Here is a 25,555-nt window from a genome sequence, read left to right as displayed (position 1 = left end):
GCACACACGCACACATGTTCATGCATGTGTGTTTCCTGTGTGTGTCTCCTCTGTTTGCCTGTCTGCACATGCAAGCAGGGAGGAGGCAGATTCTTTTCATCTTGTTAGTTTTCAATGCAATGCTAACCCTTCCCCCTACTGCCTAATGTCACCATCCACCAGGACGGTATCCCCCACACCGACTTTCAGATGAGTTATGCCAGATCTCTTTTCCAGTTATTGATGATGGCATTTGCTCCCAGCAGCCTGTGCACAAAGTTGTTGGATCCTAGCAGGTGTCTCTTTACATCCAGACAGATATCCTAGTAGACATATTCTTCAGCAGTTCAGAGTTTGACCCACCAAACTTTTGAGGGTATGGACTTGATTGGAGTCCCAGTCAACTCAATCTGGGGGGAAAAATCACCAGATCAATGGTTCTCTAAGTGTGGTTCTAAAACAGGGACATCAACATTCCAGGAACCTCTTAGAAATGCAAATTTCCTCCTGTCCTACCTAATCAGAAACTCCCTGAGGTGGCAAGAGCCTTAAAAAAACAAAACAAAACAAAACAAAACAAAACAAAACAAAAAAACCAACAAAACAAAACAAAACAAAAACCCAAAAAACTAGCCTCTGGGTGCTTCTGTTACTAGGTGTGAGAAAGCTTCTAGGGACTCCTCTAAACCCACACTCCTTAAGGCCCTATTCTCCCCAGGTTCTCATCTTAAAGGACTTGCATGCAGAGATGATTAAATCAGAGCCTGGAAAAAGCTCCAAGCAGCCTTGTACTCACATTCTCAATGTTTCTAAGACAGTCATAGATTGTCCTTTAAACTCAAAGGTGGATGATAGAAAGAAGACTGGTGACTGGCCTCCTTAAAAGGAATAGTTTCTCCATCTAAGGGCAGCTTGCTCCAGCCAGGTTGTCACCCCCCACCCCCCCATACAGTCCTTCCCAGGGCTCAGGTTTCCAGGCATGTCACAGTTTTCTCTTGTGAAGTTCCTGGACTGCCGTGGGGGTGGGCAGGGACCTTGGCTCCCTTCCTCCTGACTGAGTCCCCTCCCCTCCTTTAGCTGTGTAAGGGGTTCTTGATTCTTCCTTCAGAGGCTCTGTAGACTGTATCTTTGTTCTAGTCACGACAGCTTTTGAGGAAAAAAAGAAAAAAAAACCCAAGGAGGTACGTCATCAATCACATGGTGCCCCTTTAGGGCCATGGCCTTGACTGCCCAGCTTGCACACCACGTGGGTGGCCTGGCCCAGAGCCTGAATCCAGTGCCTGCCCTGCAGGCCTCCCTGGGATTCCAGGGAGCCCAGGAGCTTTGGGTCAATTAGCTTTTGGTTAATTTGCTAAGAAACTCGGAAGGAACAGGAACGGAGTCCCCCAGAATAGCCTCCGGAACACTCAGGGTCTAGTGCGAAGTAGACAGTGTGAGGAAACAAACTTGAAAGGAATGTCCTTTTACTAGTTTGCACAAGCAGAGGAGGTCAGGTGAGGGGCATTGGGCCTCAGCCCACAAGCTGAGGAGGGGACTGGGGTAGAAATGAGGAGGCAAGCTATTTGCTGCCTCATTAAAGTGCTTTCCATATTATTTTATGAACCTATGTGTTTTATTACATTAAGTGATGCGTGAATGCAGAGGATCGTGGCCCAAGCTGTGGTATTTATTTTATTGGGCTTGGACCTGGTGAGTAGAGATGGCTGTTCTAATTAAGGAGTAGGGTATGCCATGAAGGAGAAGACATAGGATAGTCCTTGTGACAGCTGCTTTCCATGCCCCATTCCTCATACCCAAGTCACTTTTCAGAACTCATGTGGGGAGCCTACTATTACCTGCCCCCTCTCCCCATTTAGAGGAGAACAAATTGAGGTACCAAGAGATTGCATAGATTATACTAGCATCCTGGGGATGGGGATTGCAGAGCAAGGGCTGGCATAAAAGACTCCCATGAGGTCAAAGACCATGGCCTACCTATCCCTTTCATCACTCACTGCATCAGAAGTGAACCCAGCCAAGAGAGAAGGACTGATGTGAGGATCAGGAGGTGGGGCACTTCCTGGCCCTCTCCTTAGTTACCCTTGCTGGATTATTTTGGGAATTTTTTCTAACCACTAGGGCCTTCATTTTCCTCTCTTGTGTCCAGGCTTCAGCACCAGCATGCCCAGGCACAGGGAAAGAAGGAAGGACCACCTATTGTCTTCTGAGTGTGCCCTTCCACCCTGAGAGTGGGAGACTGTGTTGACACAGGAAAGCATTCTTACCCCAAGGGAATAGTGAAGAGCTCTCAGCACCTGGATCCTGGCTGCTGGGCTGTTTCCTTGATATTCTTGCCAGGCTGTAGTCAAGAGGGGCGATTTAGAACTGAAGGCTGTGAGAGGAACGGGATCCCAGCCAGATCGGGGCTGTCCTTTAGTCTCTTGCTGGGAAAGACCCTCTTGTGGATGCCAGAGGCAGCAAAGAGTCAAGAAGAAGAACACCTTCATCTTTCTCAGAAGTTGATTCATCTATTTTTGGTGGGACCAAACTGAGATGGAGGGTGAGGGAGAGAGAGTGTGCAAATCCGAGTGAATGCAAGCCTGCAGGTGAGTGTAAGTATGTGTGTGTGTTTATGGTGTATGGTTATGTGTATGCAGCGTGCTTATGTGCTGTGTGCATGATGCATGTGAGCTTGCAGTTCCCACTTCCCAGTGGGAAGAAGCAGAAGCCACACTTGCTGCAGCTGGGATCCTCTTTGTTCCTTGGCCTTCTCCCTGCTGGGTCCTCTTTGTTCTTCTACCCTGGCTGCTGAGAAGGAAGAACTTCCCTCCCTCCAGAGCCTTTGGAAATTCATCTCTTCAAAGGACTATTGGAAGACTTCAGTTGAATTTGCCGTGTGTCTGTTGAACTTGGGTTCTGGTACTATAAAGGGTATAAGAGGAAGGAAAAAAATGGTTCTTTGCTTCCAATGAAAACAGTACATTAGGTGTGGCCATAGGATATTTAAAGCTGACAGTCTGAGATATGGGCAGTGGAAAATGCCCATCCAACATTGAGTGGGGGCGGGGGGTTGGGGTGGGGAAGAAGAGGTTGAGAAGATGTCAGCATGGCAAACACAGGCTGTCTTGTTGAAAGACCACTGAGGCTGGCCTGTAGGATGAGGACATGAAGGGTGCAGGAAGCATAGGGTGCAGTGGTGTGCTAGAGAGGGACCAGGATGCTGTCAGAAGCAGTTAGCATGGAGACACCATTGGGTTCATGGTGAGTTTTCAGGGCTATGTATGACATAGAGATAAAGGCTGAAAAGCCAGGAGAAGCAACAGGAGGTTGAACTCTTCTCAGAAATACTTGGATTATAAGGTAGATTTTATACTTAACCAAGTGGGCCAAGAATTCTGGAAGAGTCTACCATTTTGTCCCCAGCTGGTCTCCTATGTATGCAGCCAGAGTCTTACTCAGAATGTGCGAAGTCCTGATCCCAATCTTCCAGCCTTTAGGGATGCTAGAAACTGCTCAGTGAGGTGGTCTTGGACAACGGGTGTACTTTCTTTTCTATTGAACATGCTCTTGACAGCTGGATTTGTGGGCAGTGTTGTCCTGACTTGACTTTGTGAGCTAGTAATTACACTTTCCCAGATGTTGACAGCTTCTCTTTCCACCAAGGCCTCCAGTCAACAACTGGGTTTCCCAGATGGTGGATCGCTCTGCCTTGGACATCTGTGGCTACTAAGCACTTGAAGAGTGGCCAGTCCTAATTGAGATGTGCTTTGAATGTCAAATGCACATTTCAAAGACTTACTACAAAAAACAATACCAACATAAGAATGAAAAATATCTCAGTGGTGTTTGATACTGATTGCAGGTTGAGTTACTGATATTTTCAGGATATTGATGGATATTGATACTTCTTTCCACCATTTTAAACCACGTTAATAGAAAATTTCAGCTGGCATATGGATCTTGCATTTAATTTCTGTTGAAGGGTACTAGTCTAGATTAATGTGATAGTATATACCTTTAATCTCAGTACTTGTGAGCATAACACAGGAAGACTGAGAATACAAGGCCAGCCTGGTGTATATACCAAGACACTTGTCCACCAACTAACCAACCAACCAACCAACCAAAAGCTAGAGAGTAGAGAGATAGGTCAGTTGGTAAAGTACTTGCCTTGTAAGTACAAGGACCTGATTTCTACCCCAGAACCCAAATGATACCTAACAGGTAATGCATAGTTGTAATCCCGGTGCTGGGGAGCCCAAGGCAAGAGGACACCTGGGAATTTTTGGAGAGGCAGCCTACCCTATTTGCCTAGTTACAGGCTAGAGCTACCAAGTCTGAAATGAAAGGTAAACAGCTTATGAGGAAGACTTGAGGTTATTTCCACAAGCATGCATACGCATGTGCAAGCACACCTACATGCACACTCACGAAAGGCAAGCAGGCAGGAAGGTAATGAAAGGAAAAGATAGAAAAGGAGAAAATGCCAGCCCAGGGTAGAAGTTGTTAGTCTTTTCCTATGAAGGACCACAGAGCATTTTCGACTTACAGAATTGTTGCATCTATTTGACTCCACTGTGAATGTACTAGTGTAAATGTAACCTTGTATCAGCTATCTGTTGCTGCTATAACAAATTAAAACAGTTGGTGATATAAGGCAATGTAAATACAATATCTTATACTTCCACATTGTGAAGCCTACAGTGAGTCTCTGAGGTCTAGAGTTCATGTGTCAGTAGGGCCTTGCTACTTCCTGGAAACTTTGGGAGAATCTCTTTTTTGATGTTTGCAGTTTCTAATGGCCACACACATTCACAGCCCCTCCTTTATCTTCAAAGCCAACATCTCATCCTTCTTCGACTAGCTTCTTTGGCTACATTTCTCTCTGACCTTCTCTCTTCTTTTGGCTTACACTTAAATGCATATTTTTATTAATTCTTTTGATAGTTTGATGCATTGTATCTTGGTCACAGTGACCACTTTCCCCAAATCCTTCCAGATACAGCTCTCTTTCCATACCCAACCACTGGTGCCCACTGTTTCTTTTGTAAACTCACTCAGTTCAATTAGTGCAAAGTATACATGCTTGGATGTGTGGCCATCCACTGAATCGTGTTCCTTTGCACCCGTAAACAAACTAGTGCTTCTCTCTTAGCAGTCATTAGTCCCCTAGGGCTGGGGCTTAGTGACTGCTTCAGGTCTCAGTTCTGGAATTTTGTGTGGCTTGAGCCTGCACAAGTCTTGTGTCTGTTTTGAAGGGCTTCTGTGGTTACTGTTGGACAACAATGTAACATAAGGAAATTTCCCTGGTGTCCCTGGTTCACACCCTTCACTACCTCCATGAGGTCCCCTTTGTTTGGAAATGAACAGTGCGTGTGACACATTCTGAACATGGTTATCTTTGGAAGGCTATTATTCTGCTTAGAATATGGCCATAGGCAACACAAAGACAGCAGGAATGACTGTTTTCCAATAAAACTGCAAAAAACTAGACTGCCAGCCTACTGGCTGGGGCTTTCTGAGTCTTAGTCTAGAAATGCATTCACTAAGTATGTGATGAGAGTATCTTTTTTTTTTTTTTTTTGGTTGATATGCTACAGTGAAGGGAAGGGTCTGTGGTACAATAAGTTTGAGAGACTCAGTAAGCTAGGGACTTCTCTCATTTAAGGCCTTGAGAAATTCTGCCATAAACAAGTCTCTTCATATTTTCTGCAGTAGAAGGATTTGTCAGATATTATGCTTTCCCACCCGGCATAATACTGATGAGCATACTAGACACTTAGATTCTTAGGAACCCACCCTTGGAATCCCTGACCTAGCCCAGCAGAGGGCAATTGAGAGAAAGCTGCCTCCAGTCTCCTGATGTAAGGTCAAGACTCCAGGCACGTCACTTGAGATTTGATTAGAGAAAGCATTTTGGCTTCATTAAAGTTCATTAAATGAGCCATCCAGTGTAATTTAGCTGAATAAAAATGGCTCAGATGGCTTTAAACCCCACCCCCTTTTACAACAATTTAATTGAGGCAAAAGCAAATATATCAGTGATGCAGAAAAATATTTCTCGGCCTTCAAGAAGACTCTTGGGCGTCAGTATCCATTTTCTTGTTATGGAATCTGGATTTTAAGAGGATGGGTTGTGGGGTTTCCTCAGTGCTATCATTAGGTCCTGGTGATGAGACCCTCCCCCTAATGCTCCCTGTCACTCTCAGTGCATAGAAGTCACAGAGTCAAGACCATGAGGGGTGAACTTCTGGCTCTTGAGCAAGTGGTCAGTAGAATGTCAGCCCAATCTTACTCCCATAATGCTGTGGTCTGAATGTTGGTGCTCCACAGATTCATTTGTATAGTTCCTCACCTCTAAGGTGATGGTCAGGAGGGGCACCTTCACGATGAGATTAGGTCCTAAAGGCAGAGCCTTCAGTAGTGGATATCAACCAAACATAGAATATCAAGTTACAGTAAGACTAAGCACCTCCGCTCATATTAAGGCTGGAAGAGGCAAGCTGGTATGAGGGAAAGGGTCACAAAACCAGGTGAAAGAGTCCGAGACAGCCTCTGCTCTCTCTGTTAGGAGTTCCACAAGAAGACAAAGCTATACAACTATAACACACATGTTCTCTTTTATGTGGGTGGGGGGGGCTTGAAAAAGGGTGCAGCGACACATCTGAGGAGGTGTTAGATTTTAAGGAGGGGAGAGACACATCTTTCAAAAACTGCCTCTGTGCAAGAAATAACTAAGCTTTGCCGTGTGATGCTTCCACATGGCAAGCCTCAGGAGTCACTAGGAGCTGTGGGATTGGGAGGGGGTTTCTGGATAGCAGAGCTGAGTGCACAGAAAACTCGTGATGCGCGGAGGGGATGTCCTTCAGCAGCTGCTGAATGAATCCTCCAGGAACATCCAGCAGCAGTGGAATTTGTCTTGGGAATGAGAGTTGAAAATCTTTTTGGTCTTCTGTTTTTCTATCACACTAATCTCTTGCAGGAGGAGGCTGGGGTATACCTAGGGGCTTAACAAATGGACCAGTAGAAGATTGGATATTAGCAATTGGAACTTGTCTGGGAGGCTGGTTCATGTGTGATCATGTGTATACAGCGTGAGGGATGACAGCATACCATGGGCTTAGAGTCCTTCCCAGGCTCTAGGGGGCTGTTCAAATTGGTTGTCATGCCCTTGGGTCAAATGAAAGGGCTGAAGACGTGTGTATTAATTTTCTGGGCCTACTATGACACCACACCATAGTTCAAGTGGCTTCAGCACTTTACAGATCTGGAGGCTCAGAGTCCAAGTTGCTAGGTTTGATTTCTTTCAAGGCCTCTCTGTTTAGTTTTTGGTGGCTATATTCTCCCCATGTCTCTCCATGCTCTTTCTTCTGAGCATTTCAATGCCTGTAAAGACATGAGCCAAGTTGAATTAGGACCAACCCTAATGACCACCTATAGTCTTTGTCACTTGCTCTATAGACCTTAGCTCTAATAGTGTTAATACTCTTAGGACTCCAACATGGAAATCTGTAGGGAAAGCACCATTTCATACCATGACCATAGAAATCCAAACCTATATTATAGTGGCTGAGATGATGCAGAGGTGGGGCAAGTGTCTTGGAGTTGGAAAGGAAGACAGCTGACAGAGGGGTCTGTGATGTTGACGTGAGTGGGTATGGGTGGCTGGTTGTCCAGGTTAGTGGTACATGGATGGAGCAGAATGGTTTAAGGAGCATGAAGAAGTCCTGTTCTTTCCTCAGCCATCCCTGACACAACCGAATAGTAAGACATACTGCCCATGGAGTTGACTTCTGCTAGAAGAGCTGCTGCTTCTAAAAATTTGTCCCACTCTTAGTCCAGGAAGTCCATCATCTCTGTCTTCAGAATCTCCATTGATGGCTTCCACTGTCCCCCTTTCAAGGCTCAGTGCCCAAGTTAAGGGCCATGGGAGAGCTACTCTGGTTGGATTCTACTGACAGTAGTGTCCATCTGCTAACCCTTTATAGGCTAACAGGACTCCTAGGCTAGAGGGTGACTATCAGTCATAGGGCTCTGCTCCTGTTAAATAAAGATGTAATCTCCCTTTAGGATGGTCCAGGGGCTGCTTCATCAGAGAACCTGTCTACCAGACAGAGTGGCAGATTGCCTCAGAGGATCCCTGTTTTCTGCATGGTTAGTGTAAGAAAGGCCGTCTCAGCCCTTTCTCTCCACAGGGTCCAGAGTGTGGCCATATGTGTTCTGTCTTTGTGTCCAAAGCTCCCATCATCCCTATTTATTGCCTCTGGACCACAGAGTCTGGCTGAAGAAGCCAGATACACAGAACAAAATTAATGGCTTTATATGGGAGTCTCAGATGAGAGAGAGGGACACACACACACACACACACACACACGCACACGCACACACACAGGCAGACAGAGACACACAGAGAGACAGAGACAGTGAGAGGACAAAGAGGATATCCAGGAAAGTGTTTGATGCTTCATTTCATAAATACCCACTCACCAAATTAATTTGATGATCAGATGGTTGAGATGCTGGCCGTTGACCCAAGCAAAAGTCAGAGGCAGATGACAATGGATCTGCTAGGGAGGAGGCACTAGGAGGAGGCTGCCATAGGGCTCGGAGGCAGAGTGACTCTTAATTAAACTCTTGTCTGATGAACAGCATATCCAGAGCATCAATAACTGCTGACAGATGGATCCAGGTGAGGTGTCAGCAAGAAGGAAAACTGGGGCAGTGAGTTTTGTCCATCTGGATGCTAATGCCCGGCAACGCTCCAGACCTCCATTTTCTCATCTATCCTGTGTCATGAGAATGCATAAATGTTCAAGAGGGTAGGATGGCCAGAGGATGGCACACCCTGCTTGTGTTTGTGAAGTATATGGTTGTCTCTGGACCTAGGTATTACTATTGTGAGTCTGGGTGCCCAGGTTAGACACTGCATATTTTTCTGGGACTCGTGTGGCAGTGTATTTGTATGTGGAAATGTGTGTGAGGGTGTATGTGTGTGTGTGTGGATAGTGTATGAGTAAAGTAGTGGCCACTCTATAATGTGCTTGAGAAATCTGAAGAATCTTTCTCATCCAGATGGGGCTGGATGGGTGGAGGAGGAGTGGGCTGGAGATGAAGCCACACCCCTGTGGCAGAATAGAAGCTCATTCCTCTTTACCAGGTGTCCCAGGCCCCCAGCTGTCTTTTCCATGTAATGAGGAGGGGGATAATGCTATTTCTTATTCTTTATTTGCCCAGAGTGCCTATGATTTTCTTTCTTTCAGAATCCAATTTTCTCTTGACATTTCTGCCTGTTGTAGCAAAGCGTGACCTTTGTAAGAGGACATGGCTGGCAGCCTACTTTCTGCCTGGGGCTCCCCGGAACTCCTGGCAGGCTCCCTGCCTGTTCCTTTCTCAGAAAGGAGCTAGTGTACCTGGGCCAGGCCTGCCTCTAGGGTGGCTTGTTCCTATCAGAAGCCTCTTTGGCCAGTGGCCTGCTTTATGAGTATCCTGTGCCTTTAGGCTCAGTGAGCACAGGGTCCCTGCAGGCTGCCAGTCCATAGCTTCTGCAGCATAGGCTGTGTTCAGTGGAGCTCTGGAGAAAACTGGGGATGTAAAGGTGCAGGCTGGGAATCTTTGCAAATTTCTGCCAGAATTCCCTTGTGTTGAGTTTCTCTCTCTCTCTCTCTCTCTCTCTCTCTCTCTCTCTCTCTCTCTCTCTCTCTCTCTCTCTCTCCACATGCTGAAGTGCACATGCACACACGCAAGTACACACATATAGGAGAAGGCTAGAGGTCAGCTTTTGGGTGTCATCTCTTAGGAGCCCTATGCATTAGTTGTATGATTCGGAGATGCTATCTGGATGGCAGGCTCCAAGCATCTACCTATTTCTACCTCCACTGTGCTTGGGTTACAAACTTGTCCTACTGTATCTGGCTTTGGATTTGTATTCTGGGACTTCACCTTGGGTCCTTATGCTTGCATGACAAATATTTTATTGACTGAACTATTTCCTCAGTCCCACTGTTCAAGTTTTACTCCCAAGGATGCTATACTTATTGTGCATAAACAATAAGCAGGAGAAACAGAGACAGTAAAAAGGCTTCTACCTGGGTGATCTAAGCACTCAGATTTGATACAACATCACACAGGCTAATAGCAATTAAGTCCTAGAGTCTGCTACTGAGACTTGTGGCCTTTGATCCCAGCTTCTGCGCTCCAAGACTACTGGTTATGTTTGGGCAGCGACTCTCTGGGAATTTTCTGGACCCATTGCTGCATTTCTCTGAGCAGGAGTGTTTGCTTTAGGGAGCTTGCCCTGGGGCTACCTTAAATGATCTTGGTACAGTTCTTGTATAATTTGTGTTCTCTTCGTAAGTGATAGTGGTAGAAGTTTGTAGGAGTAAGCCACAGGGGCTTTGTGAAGCAGAACATGATGATTTTCATGTCCTGAGATGTGTGGGATTTCTTAGGATCATTGGGTCTTCCTGGAGAGCTCTGTGGGCTCAGAGTCAGGGAAGAGAACAGAGCAACAGACCTTGGATCTATCTATAAGGGGTCTCTTTTGTTTCTATACCAGTCCCCTGAACCCTCAGCATTCGGTTGCATTATCAACAGCATCCTATACTGTCTTAGAAAATTTAGTAGGTTTAGGACAGTGTAAGATCCAGCTATCTTATCACAAATAGGTGACAGCTAATGGGGGGAGGGGTGCCCTGCTCCTTAACTGTTCTTATGTTTGAATAGCTGTTTTTGTTTCACACTCAGTACATTCTCAGGCAGGTCTATGGGTCTCAGTACAAACCCATTTCTCTGACAGATTATTTGGTTTCACTCTCTAGGTATCTAACAGACATCTCAAGCTTAATATTTACAAGGAGCATGGACTCTTTTGTCAATACCTTAACCTTTATTAATAGATGTTACTTGTAAAAAATGATGGGTTTAATTTGACATTTTTTATAGTTAACTAATTAGATTTATGTATTACTAATATCACGTTTTACAAGATGCCAATACAATAATTTCAGAGCCAATTGATAATGATAAAACTTTAACCCAATTATTCTAATCTTTAGATAACACCACATTGGCCTCCATTCTGGTTCTTCTCCTCCTTCCCTCCTGAGACCTCTCTATCTGTCCCCCAGCTCCTAGCTCTGCCTCCCTTTTCCTGTTCAATCACAGGCCTGCCACTGCCCTAGTGTGATTGGACAGAGAAAATCCTGCAACATTTCACCCTTTCTGTTTAATTAAAAAAAAGACTTTCTCTCAAAATATAAATTGAACACAATTATTACTATTTTGTAAATTATATGATATAAGATACACCTAACACCCAGTCCAACATTTTTGCCAATAAAATTGAAGACTGTCCTTTATCCTAACTTAAAAGGCTATAGTTCTGCACTTGGCTATGTCTTGGCTTTAGATTGAATGTCAACTGAAAACCATTCTCTTAAATCTGTTCCTCTCAAAGTAAAAAGTCTAGGTTAGCTAGGAGACTATGTAGTTTTTCAACCCTGTCAGAAATCCAAGAGCAATTGATATTAACTGAAAATATATAGGAAGCCTGACACAGCTTCCAAAACTTAGCCAATTGATAGAGACTGCTTAACACCTGGACAGTCCTTTACTTCAAAACGTTGGAGCACCATTATTCAGTCTTCTGGCCAGGGTCATCTGACAGATCTAGTGAAAAAGGAATATTAAGGACTGGAATTATGCTGTCCTAAACCTGTAGTTGTGTCTTTTCTTTGAACAGTATTATGTCTGTAGATGAAAAGAGGCAATTCTTGTGTAGTTGTCTTGCCACAACCGGAGTAACTCACAGATGCTCAATTTCTTCTTTGAATCCAAGACAAGGAAAGTTGTCAGGAGCAGACTAGTTTTAATAACAAATGAATAAATAACATTGACCATCACATTCTATGGATTTCTGATGTTTGTGAAAACCAACTATCTATGTAAAGTAATCTGTTAACTACTCTCAGCTATTTCTAGTTAAAATCTTGAAAACTCCCTAACAATAATCTCAGAGCCATGAATTTGCTATTTGGTCCTAAACTCACAGGCTTAAACATCCCAGATATGTTTATAATAACAGTAAAAGAAGGACTGGGTCTAAGCCCTGTACTTTCAAATATTTAGCATCAATAGAAGAAATTTATACCAATGATAACCTTGATTTTGCATCAAAATACATTCTGCACCAAATAAGAATTTATGACTTCAACTTAGTAACAATTATAAAGATATCTACCAAATGAGATTATGGCTATACAATCAATTCTAGCTATTTCCTCCCTGTTCCAAATATGACCATTTATACATTCCCTAGAAAGACAACCTATTAATAACCCTCTCCAACCCAAAAGCCCAGGGAACTGGGTCGATGACTCTTCGTAACTTCTTCAAACTGAATATGGGTGTTGAGATACTATGGAGTGGGGGAAAGGGTAGGGAAAACAGGATTGATTAGACTTTGATGCCTGTGTTTTGACTGTATCTGGCTGATGTGCAGGACATCAGGAGTTCAAGCAGGCCAGTTCAGCATGCCTGATGAGGAAATTCACCAAGGCTTTATATTCTGTAATATATAAATTTTTAGATAACACTACGTCTGCCTCCATTCTGGTTCCCCCTCCAGCGACCGAGCTCTCTAACATGCAACATATGAGTCGATTATATCCATTTGCCATTGCCTTCTCTTACATTTCTCTCCTATGTCTGTTATCTGATCCAAGAGGATGATTTTGGCTCCACTGCCCAAATGTGATGGGTTAGTTGGTTTCCTCATCTTACTAAATGCCTCCCTAGTCACCAGTGGATTCATGACTTTCTTTGTTGTGTGACAAAAGACTTGACATGAAAACTTAGGGAAGAATATTTTGGTTCATGGTTTAAGAGAGTCCATGGTTTCTTGGTTATATATTTCCAAGGACTCATCCCTAGTTTTTTACCTCCTCTAGATATGTCCCACTTTCTAAAGTGTTTATGACCTCTGAAAATAGTGCCACCAGCTGGGGAAGAAACATTCAAAATATGTGTCTTTGGAGGCTATTTTGTATTCAAACAATAACATCCAGCACTCATTTTACCATCCTCTTTGCCTAGGGCAAGCTGCATGTTCTGATCGCTTTATCTCCAGCACTTACCTTGAACCCATCTCTCCTCATTGCTCTCTTCTCTTCTCTTCTCTTCTCTTCTCTTCTCTTCTCTTCTCTTCTCTTCTCTTCTCTTCTCTTCTCTTCTCTTCTTTCTCCCCTCCCCTCCCCTCCCCTCCCCTCCCCTCCCCTCCTCTCCTCTTCTTTTCTCTTCTCCCCTCCCATTTCCCTTACCTTCCTTTTTGCCTCCCCTTCCCATTTCCCTTTCCCTTCCCCCCTTTTCCCTTTTCTTGCTTAGAAGGTAGTTGATGTCCCCCAATTAGCCTGCCATCTTCATGTCTTAGTCCCCCATTAAAAAAAGAGGTATTTAGTTAATAACACATCACCCCTAAGAGCCACCCAACACTTCCTATTGCTCTTTGGAGTAATACCAGTCTCTTGCCAAGATCTGTAGATGTGGCATGAATCCCTGGCTTGCTTATCTACAGTGAGTCTCTGAAATGTTATTCCTGGCTTTCAGCCCATTCTCATTATTTCTTTTGCCAGGTCCCATGTTACCTTGTCAGAAGGCTCTTCTCCGAGCACCCGAGTGAAGCTGTCCCCCTCCCAATTGCTCATGTCACTTTGTTTATACTCTTCCTTCTGCTTACTAATTTGCAATTTGAAGATAAGGTTCTGTGTTTCTTGTCAGTGGACTACCTCTAAGGCCTCAGCCTAGCCTATAGTTGACTTTCTATAGCAAGTCATTTAAACATAAGTGCACATGAAAGCATGTGTGTGTGTCTGTGTGTGCATGTGCGCACACCCACATGGGTGTGTGTAAACAGGAGTCTGTATTTGCTTTGTTACCTATGTGTTTAGTAGATACAAATATACACACGTTCATGTGGAGATGGATATTCATCTAGATGGAATCAGCACCGCATCTGTTCCCATCAGCAGACGAATACATTGTTCCTGGGTTGCCACTTCATTTCTTGGGGTGTCTAACTACTGCCTTTAAGGGCTGTCGTCACATCAAACGTTGTTTGTTGAGCCCAGCAAAGTAATAACTGTAGACGTGTTTCTTCTTTTATTCAGAAGACTAATGGCTGCTCCCTTCCCCTGTACATCCTAATGAGAACAATTAAATAGCCATTAGGAGAAGAGATGTGTGAACAAAAGGTTGATGTCTTGATCTCTTGAATGGCCATGTGTTCTGGGGGAGGGATGGCTAAGAAGAATTGATAAGAAACCTGAAGATGTCCTGCCTGTGTGGATGTAAAAGATATTGTGAGCTTAGCTATCCACAGAACTATTGCCTAGAGAAGGTTGCTTCAAGCAGGCTCCCTGAGCATTTATGAAAAGGTATTCTGGAGGGGTAACCAAGAGAACCACGTTGTTTCTTGGATGTGTAAAATCCTATCCTTTATAAAGGCTTTAGCATCCTCTTCGCATCTGCCCCCCTGGTCTCAACTGTTAGCAGAAACACCATTAGCAATGTATATGATGGTACATAATGATAGCTCTATCATTAGATACATCGGGTAGACATTAGAGTGAAGAAAAAGAAGCAGAGCAGAGCCTGCCTCCAGATGCCAAGTTCTACACCCAGGGCATTCCTGATGCTGGATCTGTCCTTTAACTGCCCCTTTTCTTTGTCAATTTTGCAGAAACTTGTCAAGTAACCGGCTCACCACACTCTCCTGGCAGCTCTTCCAGACGCTGAGCCTTCGGGAATTGTAAGTTCGGAATTGAAGACTTTGTCCAGGTGGTGGAGTGCTGGTAATGGATGGGTGGGAAGTATCAAGAGTATCAAGAATTGGAGCCACCTGGTGGCTGGGTTGTTTGGGTTGGAGAGCATTGAGCATATCATGTTCAGGGACAGTGACCCACCCCATCTCTGGATTTCACTTCAGATGCTGTTGCTAGGCACATTTTGTTTCGAAAAGACTGAGTCTTATCTTCTATCAGCATTTAGTTTTGTTATCTGCAGGAAATTAGCAGTAGCAGTTTTAATATTGATAATAATAAGTATCTCAATTAATTTGTAATAAACAACATTTGCTATACATAATTTTGTAGCTTTACCAGGTATGCTTTTGCTTACATGAGCTTAGATTTACCACAACAAGAGCCATGGAAGGTAGGTATCCTTTTCTGCATTTTGTGAACTCTGAGCCCTAGAAACTTATTTGATAATCAACTACAGTTTTATTTATAAGGACTTGCATAACTGATACTAGAATATGGGCTTCCAGCTTCCAACTGAATGGCCTTTACAGGGCTCATGATTTCCTGTCAACTTATTTAGCTCGCCATCTCGGCGTTGTGAGCATGGGAGAGGGCATTTATTTGTTTTATCTGTGTGTGGACTACTTAGCTCTGTTGCATTCCAAGGCTGATCAATGCATTCCTACCCTAGCCAGCCATTTTGTGCAAACAGATGTTGGCTGGATGAGTAAAAATTCGTGACCAGTGCTGGGGGAAAATAACTCATGTTGCTGTGTGAGTCATCAGGTCATCTCTGTGCATGAAGGACAGTGTATTATGTTGAGGGAATAAATCAAGGAATATATTGAAGTGGAATTGAGGCATGGATGGGGTTAGGGAGACTGAGTTTTAGAGACACTGTTCGTGTGTTCCTTTTTACTTAGTGACTCAGATCCAAATTCCCTGACTGTGAGCACAGTGCCTACTAAGAAGCAATGACCTTGGACCATGACCTTGGATCTCTGCCTTGGCTACAGGCCTTTCACCTTCTTCTCTTTCTACCTGTCCAGTTATAACCTTGGTTTTCTCAGACCAGCTGATAGAAACGAGACCATTTACACCCTAGTAACACATTCCCCCTGACAACTTTGCATATTATCCTTGTCCCCATGGCTTGATTGCTTACATGACACTTTCCACAGCCATCCCAGGGACAGATAGAGAGAAGTTATCACTTTGAAGGTGTTGCTAACTGGGATTTGTGGTCATCTCAGTACTTAGAAAGTAAAAACAGAAAGATCATCAGTTTTCGTTTAGCCTGAGCTACATAAGTTACAGGCTAGTCAGTTTAGGCTGCACAATGAAATCTAGCCTTAAAAAAAAGGCAATATTAGTGTATATTGCTTTCCTTTCTTAGAAGTGTGTGTCACACACACACAATACACACACACACACACACACACACACACACACACACACCCCAGCCAGGGTACTACTCTGATATTCTGGTATGAGTACCAGTAGGCTCAATGATCAGAGTTCTTAGTCCCATTTGATTGAGATGTAGGGATACCAAAAATAGGCAGCTAAAGGAAGGTAGACAAAATATTGCTGATAAAACATTCTCCCAAACATAATATGTCACAGACCTCTGATGTCAGTACTGTTGAACTTAGTGTGTTCTATTCATTCCCTCCTTGAGCTAGATGTAGTGTAGTGGAGGATCTTAGGGGTAAGTTGGTATGGCTACAGCAATTCTTACCATCACTGTTTCCAAACTACTCCTTTGTGCCAGGCACTGTGACAAGGAACCTATTATATATCCTTCTTAATAGATTTTAATCTTTAGGACAATTCTGTAAGGTAGGAATTCTTGCTCACATACCACATTGGAGGACCCTGAGTTACTTAGTAAGGGAAGATTTTTGTTTCATGTCACCCATTAGACAAATGGTAGTAGGCAGACTGAAAGTCTGGACCCATGCTTAACTGTCCCCCACTGCTTTTCAGCCAATTTTATACTCTTCAGCAAGTGTGTGGCCATGCCTCTCTGCTAGGTTTCCCTCTGTATCAGTTACATATTTCATTGTTGTGGCATGGATAAGATAACTTTCCTCATTTAGACCAGTGGGTAAACGGGGACTGGATGAGACACAAGGTAAGAGAGGATGGGTTTGTTTTAGTTTAAAACAAAGATAATATTGCCTATCATGGTGAATAAGGCATGGCAGCAGGAGCATGGGGCAGCTTCTGCAGTCAGGGATCAGAGAGAGACGAATGTTGATGCCCTCCTTACTGTCTCCTTTTTATTCAGCCTGAAACCCTAATCCATGTAATGGTGTTGAAAACATTTAGGACATGTCTCAGCCCCTCCATTAACCCAGTCTACAAGCTCCTTCACAGATAGACCCAGAGGTATGTCTCTTAGGTGATTCTGCATCCAGCCAAATTACCAATGATGAAGCAGGTAATAGGTACTTTTCTACTTCTGAACTAAAACACCATGAGCAATGCAACTTATAAAATGAAGGGTTTATTTGGGGCTTATAGTTCCAGTAGGGTAGGAGTCCATCACCAAAGTGGAATGGAGCATGACGGCAGACAGGCAGGCAGGCAGGCAGGCAGGCAGGCAGGCAGGCAGGCAGGCATGGCACTAGAGTAACAGCTGAGAGTTTACATCCTCACCCACAGGCAGGAAGCCAAGAGAGCACACTGTGGGTAGTTGTGAGCTTTTGAAACCTTAATCGCACCCCAAGACACACCTCTCCCTACAGAGCCACACCTCCCAACTTCTTCCCAAACAGTCACCAACTGGGGACCAAGTTTTTAAATGCCTGAGACTGATAGGGGCACCTCATTCAAACCACTGCAAAGCATAATGACCTCAAGCTGATTGGGGGCAGAAGGTCTGTCTTTCTTGATCAAGTTCTTCTAGGATCCCTGCCCCTTCACATAGGCGAGGACAGAGACAGCACTCCTCAAGAAGATGTCAGGGTCTGCTAAAGGCTGAATTATTGAGAAAATGTTCAGTGTTCTTTCTAAGAAATCGTTGGATGTGAAATCAATTGTGTGCTGCCCCGGTGACCTGCTTCATGGGGATTTAGAAACAGTTGTTCTGTGGATATATATTTAAAGAAAATGTCACATTTCTCCCAGAGGATCATGGGATTCTGCATTCATCTTTCCCCGGGATCAATATACCGGTGAGCTAGCTGTAACTTATGGAGGAATGAAGACATTCCTGGCGGTGTGAGTCACTGTATGAGTGCCACCATATCCAAACAGTATTTTATTTCTGTCATAGTGTTAAATCAGAAAAAAATTGCAGTGGTGGATGAAGAAGCCCCCCTCTAAGGAACGATCACCCTGGTAGGGGTCTATTTTTTGAGGAAGAATTGAAAGCTGAGAGTGGAAAATTTATCTTTGGGCTGAAGGGGACTGCACATTGGCTCTTAGCTGTGGCTATGATTAAAATCCAAACAATTGCATTTCCTGGCAAATGGAAGAGGGGGTAGGATTTTCTTGTCTGACTTCTTGATTAGTCCACATGGCGCCATCTGCCATGAGCCATCTAGACCGCCAAGGTCTGCTTGATGGAGTCTGTGGGATGGAGTTTGGGGATGTGTCCGGTGTTTTCAGAAAGAGTGTTGGCCTTGTAGGAGAGGGACTCAGTGTGCTGGGGTAGCCAGGAGAGTCATGAGGCAGCTGTGTAAAACTTTCAGTGAGCATCTGCAGAAACACACAGGGTAAATGGGTTATTTAAATATTTCTTAGCATGTTTCCTTCCGTGAAGGTACCTTTGAGGGCCTTTGCCATGCCCTAACCAACTTCTCTCCTACAACACAATTCTTGATGTAACAGTTGATGATGTAGTTGACAGAGTTGAAACTCTTCATGAGAAGGGTTGAGTATGCATTTTCATTGGGAAAGGAGAAGAAAGGCACCGAGTAATGAATAAATACAAGATCCTGGCTCATCCTTGAAGCTGCCCCATATGGGAGTTATTTTAATCTGTTTTGCAAATGAGGGATTCAAGGCTTAGACAAGTCAAGTCATTATACCAGGATCATATGGCTGGTGAGTTGGTAATCTGGAGACTAATATTATGAATTTCAGGGTGGTTACTGCCTGAAGCCACTGTTTCTGAAACTCATTCTCTTTCACCCCCTCACACAGTGTCACACTATGAATGTCCAGCTTGTCCTCCCAGGAGCCAAGATGACCCGCACCCCTGATGGCAAACCCTAGATCATCAAATCATTTCAGGATTCTTGCTGTGTGCCAAGACCCTTCTTGTACTCTCGCTTTTGTGAGATTGGAGGGAGGGCCTTTGGCAAGCGTCTGACTAAATCTTCCTCCAGCTCAGGAAGTACCCTTCTTGCAGAGCAAGCTGAGAATATCCTCTGAACTTTGCTATGGTGCAGCCAGCAGTATTTCAGTGGTAGATCTGATGGAATCTGACTTGGCATTGTACTGTGCTCAGGAGTTTCTGGCTACTATTTTTTCCCCTGAAACTGCAACTATCTGTCCTTAGATCAGAGCAAGACTCTGCAAGATTGTTTTAAAGATAAAGGATGAATACAGAAGAAAAGATGTTTGGGTTCTAAATCCCATGGTACAACTTAGGCAATGGCAAGAGGCACCAGAAGTTCATCAGCCCTCAACATAGAAACCCTCCAGAAATACTCTGAGGACCATTAATGCATCTTGAGCAGGCTTCTCTTAATACCCCACAGACATGGAGCAGACATGATTAAAATAGATTGGAATATTTCATTTTCTTAAAGCAAAGTGATAATTATGTGTGTTGTAATTTGCAGATTTAATCGACTTGGTAAAACACTCACTCAGTGTTGAAGGAGGCTGGGCTGACCCTGGCACTGTCCTTCTCCTAGTCCTGAATGTGATCACTGATAGCCCTCAGTCAAGGCGTATCCATCCAAGGAATTCCATCACTAACTCTATTGCTATTGTGGTAGTTTTCGCTTTATTGTGACTCCCCTTTAACTCACAAAGTACACATATTAGTGCTACAGAGAAACTGTGTTGGAATACACTTATCCCCACTTACAGATTTTAAAGTTGAGTCTTGGTGAGTTTTCTGGCAGTCCTATTTCTGATACCTGCCTTATTAAGTCACTGCAAACCTGGTGACTTCAAGGTGATGGAAACATTTTTGTTCGTCGTTCTTAGGCCATATGTCTGAGTTACAGTGTCACCAGAGCACCTCTCCCTTCAAAGGCTCTGAGGTTTAAGCCCTCTCTGACATTGCCAGATACTGGTTGCTCTTGGTGCTTTCGGGTTTGTGGCACCATCCCTGGTGCTACCTTCCTTGTGGCTGACATCCATTCTTCCTCCAGACCCTCTACAGATACCAGTTCTTGCATGTTGGTTTAGGACCCACTGTAAATCAAAATAATCTCAATCCTTTATCTCTAACTTGATCCTGTCAACAAAGAAGATCCTACTTGTGGATCCTGGGGTTAGGACATGGACCAATATCTCTGGAAGGCACAGTTCAACACATTATTCAGGTTAACTAAGTAAGCTCAACTTGCATCTTTTATTTATGCACTTTTAACACAGTCGATTATCTTAAGGAGGCCTAGGCTGCACACTTTGTGGGGTGGGCAGAGGCCTTGCCCCTGCTCCTCTGGGTCTCCTCCCTCTTTTGTACAATCTGGACCCAGAATTGTACCTGGCAGTGCTGATGGTCTGAAGGGGAGAAGAAAATCACCCTCATGATGACCGGAGGGCAATCAATGTTTTCTGAACAGAGTCATGGCCTTGGCTGATCCTGAAAACTTGTTCTTTTGTGCCTGTGCCTGAGTGAGGCTGAGTTAATCTGTGGGAACTCCCTAGGGCCCTGTGATTAGGCCTTGGGCCATCTTGAGGCCAGGGCTGGGCACCAGTAAACTGTGCCTGAAGCAGTTGCTGCTGTATTATTCATGGGGCCTCTTGCATTATTGATGGAGCACAGAGCAGGGCTCTAAACTGAGCAAGTTTGCCCCAGAAGCTCTGATTGAGACTCCTCTGCTGAGCTCGGACTGCGTGGAGAAGGGAACCACAATGTCCAGCTTAGAGCTAGGACTCGTGTGTCTCTCTTTTTTCAACCTCTCCTTGTCTGGATATAAAGGTCATTGTGCATCGGATCCATGGGATGTACAGGTTGCCCCAGTTTGGAACTTAAACTGCATTTTGCTAGGATGTCTTCCTAAGAGGAGTAGCCACCCCACATAACCTCCATGCCCACTGTTCCCAAGAAGTTCCTAGCAGACTCTGGTGAACAGCAAGGCACCGAATCTTCAGGTACATCCCTTCTCCTGGACCAGACTGTAGAAGCAAAGCCCAGGAGAGAAAGGATGGAAAGAAATGAGCTGTTACTGAGCCAGTGCCTGGCACATCCCAGCCAGCTCAGCTGACTCTTTTGCCAGCCCCAGGATACATTGGCATGGTCTGCCTTTTGGGCCACTGAGATGCTGGGTTGTGTCCTCACATGGAATCCAACAAGAGGTTGGACTGTATTAAGCTCTATGTGGCTTGAGGCAACACTGCTTAATCTCCTCACTTGTCTAGTCTGATCAGTGCAGGTAAATAATTTGTGTTTGTACATCTATTTAATAATGAACGGCTGCATCTTGTCAGGCGAGCAGCTGGGGAAATCCAGGCTGACTTGGCTCAGTTTGCAAATCTTGGAGTTACAGGGCTTTCAATGCCATTCAAAGGGGTTAACAGGCCTCTCCCCAGGTCTCTGCATGGGAAGCCCAAATCATGCGCATGTGCATGTAAGTGCACACTGTGACCTCTGGAGCCTAGAGGTCAGTCTGTTAGTGCTCAGGTGTCAGTCACCTGTTTTGTGGGACAGGGTCTTTTATTTGTCTGGGACACACTAACCACTCATCAAAGCCCAGAGCTTCTGCTTCTGCCATCCCACTGCTAGGTTTGCGAGTGTTCACGCGATCTTTTTCCATGGATCCTGCTCTCTTGCTTTCCTTTTTTGACTTATTATTTATAATTCACTCATTCATTCATTCATTTATTTATTCATTCATTCATTCATTCACTTTACATTCCAATATCAGCTCCCCTCCTCCCAGTACCTCCTCTAACACAGACCCTCCACTAACCCCGCTCCTCTTCTCTGAGAAGGGGTCCCATGGGTCTCTCTCTCTCTCTCTCTCTGTCTCTCACACACACACACACACACACACACAGAGGCACACACACAGAGGCACACACACAGAGGCACACACACACACACACACACACACACCCTGACCAGCCCGCTCTGACTTTCACTCCTGCTGTATTCTGTCTCTTTCTGTCTACTCATGCTTTCTCCTCTGCTTTCAATCCAACGTTTCTTCTCCTGGTTATTTCCCACCCTTTGGAGACCAAAAGCCCATCTTTCATAGCACACTTCCTTCCTCTTCACTCCTTCTTTCCCTCTGCTTTCCACTCTTTCCTTCGATCCCAGCAGTACATCAAAGCATGTCTTGCTGTTTATGCTGTCTGCAGAACTGTTGTGTCTCTCCCCAGTTTTTGTCTCTGTACTCTAATGCCTTAAATGGTGGGCAATGGAAGCCTGGGGTAGAGCTCCCATGATCCTCTCAGGTGAAGGAAGGAGATGAGGTGATGTTTACTTTCATAATGATCCCTGAGGTGCCATTTGGCATTTCCACCCTTATCTTCTTCTCAGGGGACAGTGGAGCCTTTCAGAGACGGTATGGCAATGACCAATAGAGTCTGTGGTAATGCCTTGTGGTCCTGTGCATTTTCCTCAGTTTCAATTTATGTATTTATATATTTAAGGAATGTATTTTTAAATTAAAATATAACTACATCAATTCCTTCTTCCTCTTTCATTCTCCCAACTCCTCCCATGATCCCTCCTCACCCCTTATGGTCTCTTATTCTGTCATTATTACTGCTACATATGCTTATATGTGTACAAATATGTAGATATAACTTTCTGAGTCCATTTTTGTTGTGTGTATATGATCTCAGGTCCAACCAGTCTATGTTGTGTAAACAACTGTGGAGGATGGAGCTCATTCCGAGGAGGCGCTAATTCTCCTTCGCTCAACAGCCACTAATTGCCCACAGTTCTTTGTCTTGGGATTGGATCTGGTGAACTTTTCTCCCTTTTGCTTAAGCATATATATTGATATTGTCACTGTTCAGGTCTTTTTAAGACAGCCCTTTATGGGAGACACAATCTCAGAACAAACTTCTTGGTCCTCTGGTTCTTACAATGGTTCTGCCCCCTCTTCCTCAGTGGGTCTTAGGTGTAAATGTCATGTTGTAGAGTTGGTCTCTCCACAATCGGTTGTTTTTTTACATTGTGTCTTGTTGTGGTTTTCTGTAATGGTCTCCATTTGCTGTAAAGAGAAGCTTCTTTGGTGAGGAATGAGAGCTACATTTATCTGTGGGTATAAGGATAAGATTTAGACTATAGTTAGGAATTAGGCTGGTCTAGTAACACTAGAAGGTTCTCTTCTAAGTTTTAATAACCTGTCTGGTCCCCAGGGAGTTGGCTAGCTTTCTTGTGCCAGGCATGGTTTCCTGTTGGGCGGGCCTTAAGTCCAATTAGACAGGTGCTGGTTATCATTAACACATGAGTGTGGCTATTGCACCTTTAGAGATATTTTAGGGATATCTCGCCATGCTGATCATTGTGATTGATAGGCATCACAGCTATATAGGATTACTGACTGATTTCTTCCTCCGGTAACTTGCATAGCACTTTTTGATATTATGGAAGACAGATTGCAGTTAGGAAGCTTTTAGTTCAGATCGGTGGTTCTCACCCTTTCTACTGCTGCAGTCCTTTAATACAGTTCCTCATGTGGTGACCCCCCAACCATAAAGCTATTTTGTTGCCACTTAATAACTGTAATTTTGTAATGTAAATATATGATATACAAGATATCTGGTATGTGACCCTCAAAGGAGTCATGTCCTCTCAAAGGGGTCTCAGCCCACAGGTTAACTGCTGGATTAGATCTAGCTCCAGTCTTCCAAGTCCTGTGCCCTAAGTGTGTGATGTCTTCTTCAGTAGGGTCTGACCTTCGACCTCTGAGAGACAACCAAAGTTAACAGCAAATAGTGTATATTGTTTAGGGACCCACAACTCAAACGGGGTTTCTCATGCCTGGTACTGGGGGTTTTGTTAGATCATCTGTAACCTTTGTGGGAGCCTTGACAGCACAAGTGACACAACTTCGCTTCATACATAAGTATTATTGCTTTGGGGTTATTTGTCTCTCTTTCTCTTTCTCCTTTTGTACTGACTTCACTTCCCCTTCACAGCCTCTTCTCCATTTCCACCACACCCCTTTTCAGGTTTTTGTATTCTTTTATTCCCCTTAAGTTCTCCCCTTCCATCCTACAGTATAAATGTCCTTTTATACTTCCTGGTTTCTTCACTTACTGCATATTGTATACCCACTCCTGCAGATTCAGAGCTAGGCAGCTTATGTCTTTCTGGGTCTAAGTCACTCATTCAATATGATCTTTTAAAGACTCATCAGTTTACTTGCAAATTTCAAAATTCCATTTTTTTATAGCTAACTAATATTCCACTGTGTTTATGTACCACATTTACATTATCCATTCATTTGTTGAAAGACAATTTCCATTTCTTATCTATTGTATCTATTTTGTTTGTTTGTTTGTTTGGTTGGTTTTCAAGACAGGGTTTCTTTGTATAGCCCTGGTTGTCCTGGAACTCACTCTGTAGACCAGACTGGCCTTGAACTCAGAAATCCGCCTACCTCTGCCTCCCAAATGCTGGGATTAAAGGCATGCAGCACTACTGCCTGGCATTAAAAGAACATCTTTGAACATGGCTGAGCAAATATCTGTAGAGATGGATATTGAGTCCTTTGGGCATATGCCAAGGATGGTATAGCAGGGTCACATCATAACTCATTTTTAGCTTTTTGATAATTTGCTATACTGATTTCCAGAGTGCTATTATCTGCTTTTGTTCCCATCACCAGTGAATGAGGGCTCCCCTTTCCTACACCCCCACTAGCAACAATAGATTAGGGCCCTCTTTCCTTACACCCCCACTAGCAACAATAGATTAGGGCCCCCTTTCCCTATATCCCCACTAGCAACAGTGGATGAGGCTCCTCTTTCCCTAATCCCCACTAGCATTTGTTGTCAACTGTTTTGTTGCTCTTAGCCATTCTGACTTTCTGAATGTGGGAGACAAAAAAAAAATCACACGGTCACGTCAGTAGATATAGAAACACCCTTTAACGAAATCCAGTATGCTTTCATGACGAAAATCCTAGAGAGAGTAGAACTTACCTCAACAAAACAAAGGCCACGTATGACAAATCCATGGTTAGCATTATCTTAAGAAGAACTTAAATCAATCCCATTTGAATCAAGAACACGATGGTTGCCCACTACTCCCACTCTCTTCCAATATAATGCTTAAAGCACTAGCTGGAGAAATAAGGCAAGAAGAAGAAATTAAAGGGATACATATAGGTGAAGATGTCAAATTATCCCAATTTGCAGATGATATTATATTTGATATTAAAGTTCCCTAAAATTCTACCAAGAAACTTTCAGAAGCAACATAAACAATTACAGCAAAGTGGCAATATACAAAATCAACTTATAAAAAAATCAGTAGCCTTTCCATACACTGACAATAAACATGCTGAGAGATAATAGACACATTGGAATTTACAATATCCTTAGATAGTAAAATAAATACCTTGAATGTAACCCAACCGAGGAGATGAAAGAACTCTTCAGTGAAAACTTCTGATGTATGAAGAGATGAGAGGCATGTAGGAAAT

At 43.9% G+C, this 25,555-nt stretch overlaps 1 protein-coding gene across 13 annotated transcripts in view; it reads left to right on the top strand.

The window, feature by feature from the left end:
- The window catches only part of Ntrk3 (neurotrophic tyrosine kinase, receptor, type 3), a 401,049-nt gene that overhangs the window by 88,410 nt on the left and 287,084 nt on the right, over positions 1 to 25,555 (top strand). For all 13 annotated transcript variants that reach the window (XR_001785487.2, XR_001785486.2, XR_001785488.2 and 10 more), the window contains one exon: positions 14,693 to 14,761. Coding sequence is in view for 7 of the 13 variants with exons in the window: in XM_011250816.3 (XP_011249118.1) it covers positions 14,693 to 14,761 (69 nt within the window). In the remaining 6 variants the exon portion in view is untranslated. The remainder of the gene's footprint in view (positions 1 to 14,692; positions 14,762 to 25,555) is intronic.

The sequence above is a fragment of the Mus musculus genome, chromosome 7, assembly GCF_000001635.26.
Source record: "Mus musculus strain C57BL/6J chromosome 7, GRCm38.p6 C57BL/6J".
In the NCBI taxonomy this organism is placed as follows: Eukaryota; Metazoa; Chordata; class Mammalia; order Rodentia; family Muridae; genus Mus; species Mus musculus.
This window is presented reverse-complemented; position numbering and strand designations above follow the sequence as displayed.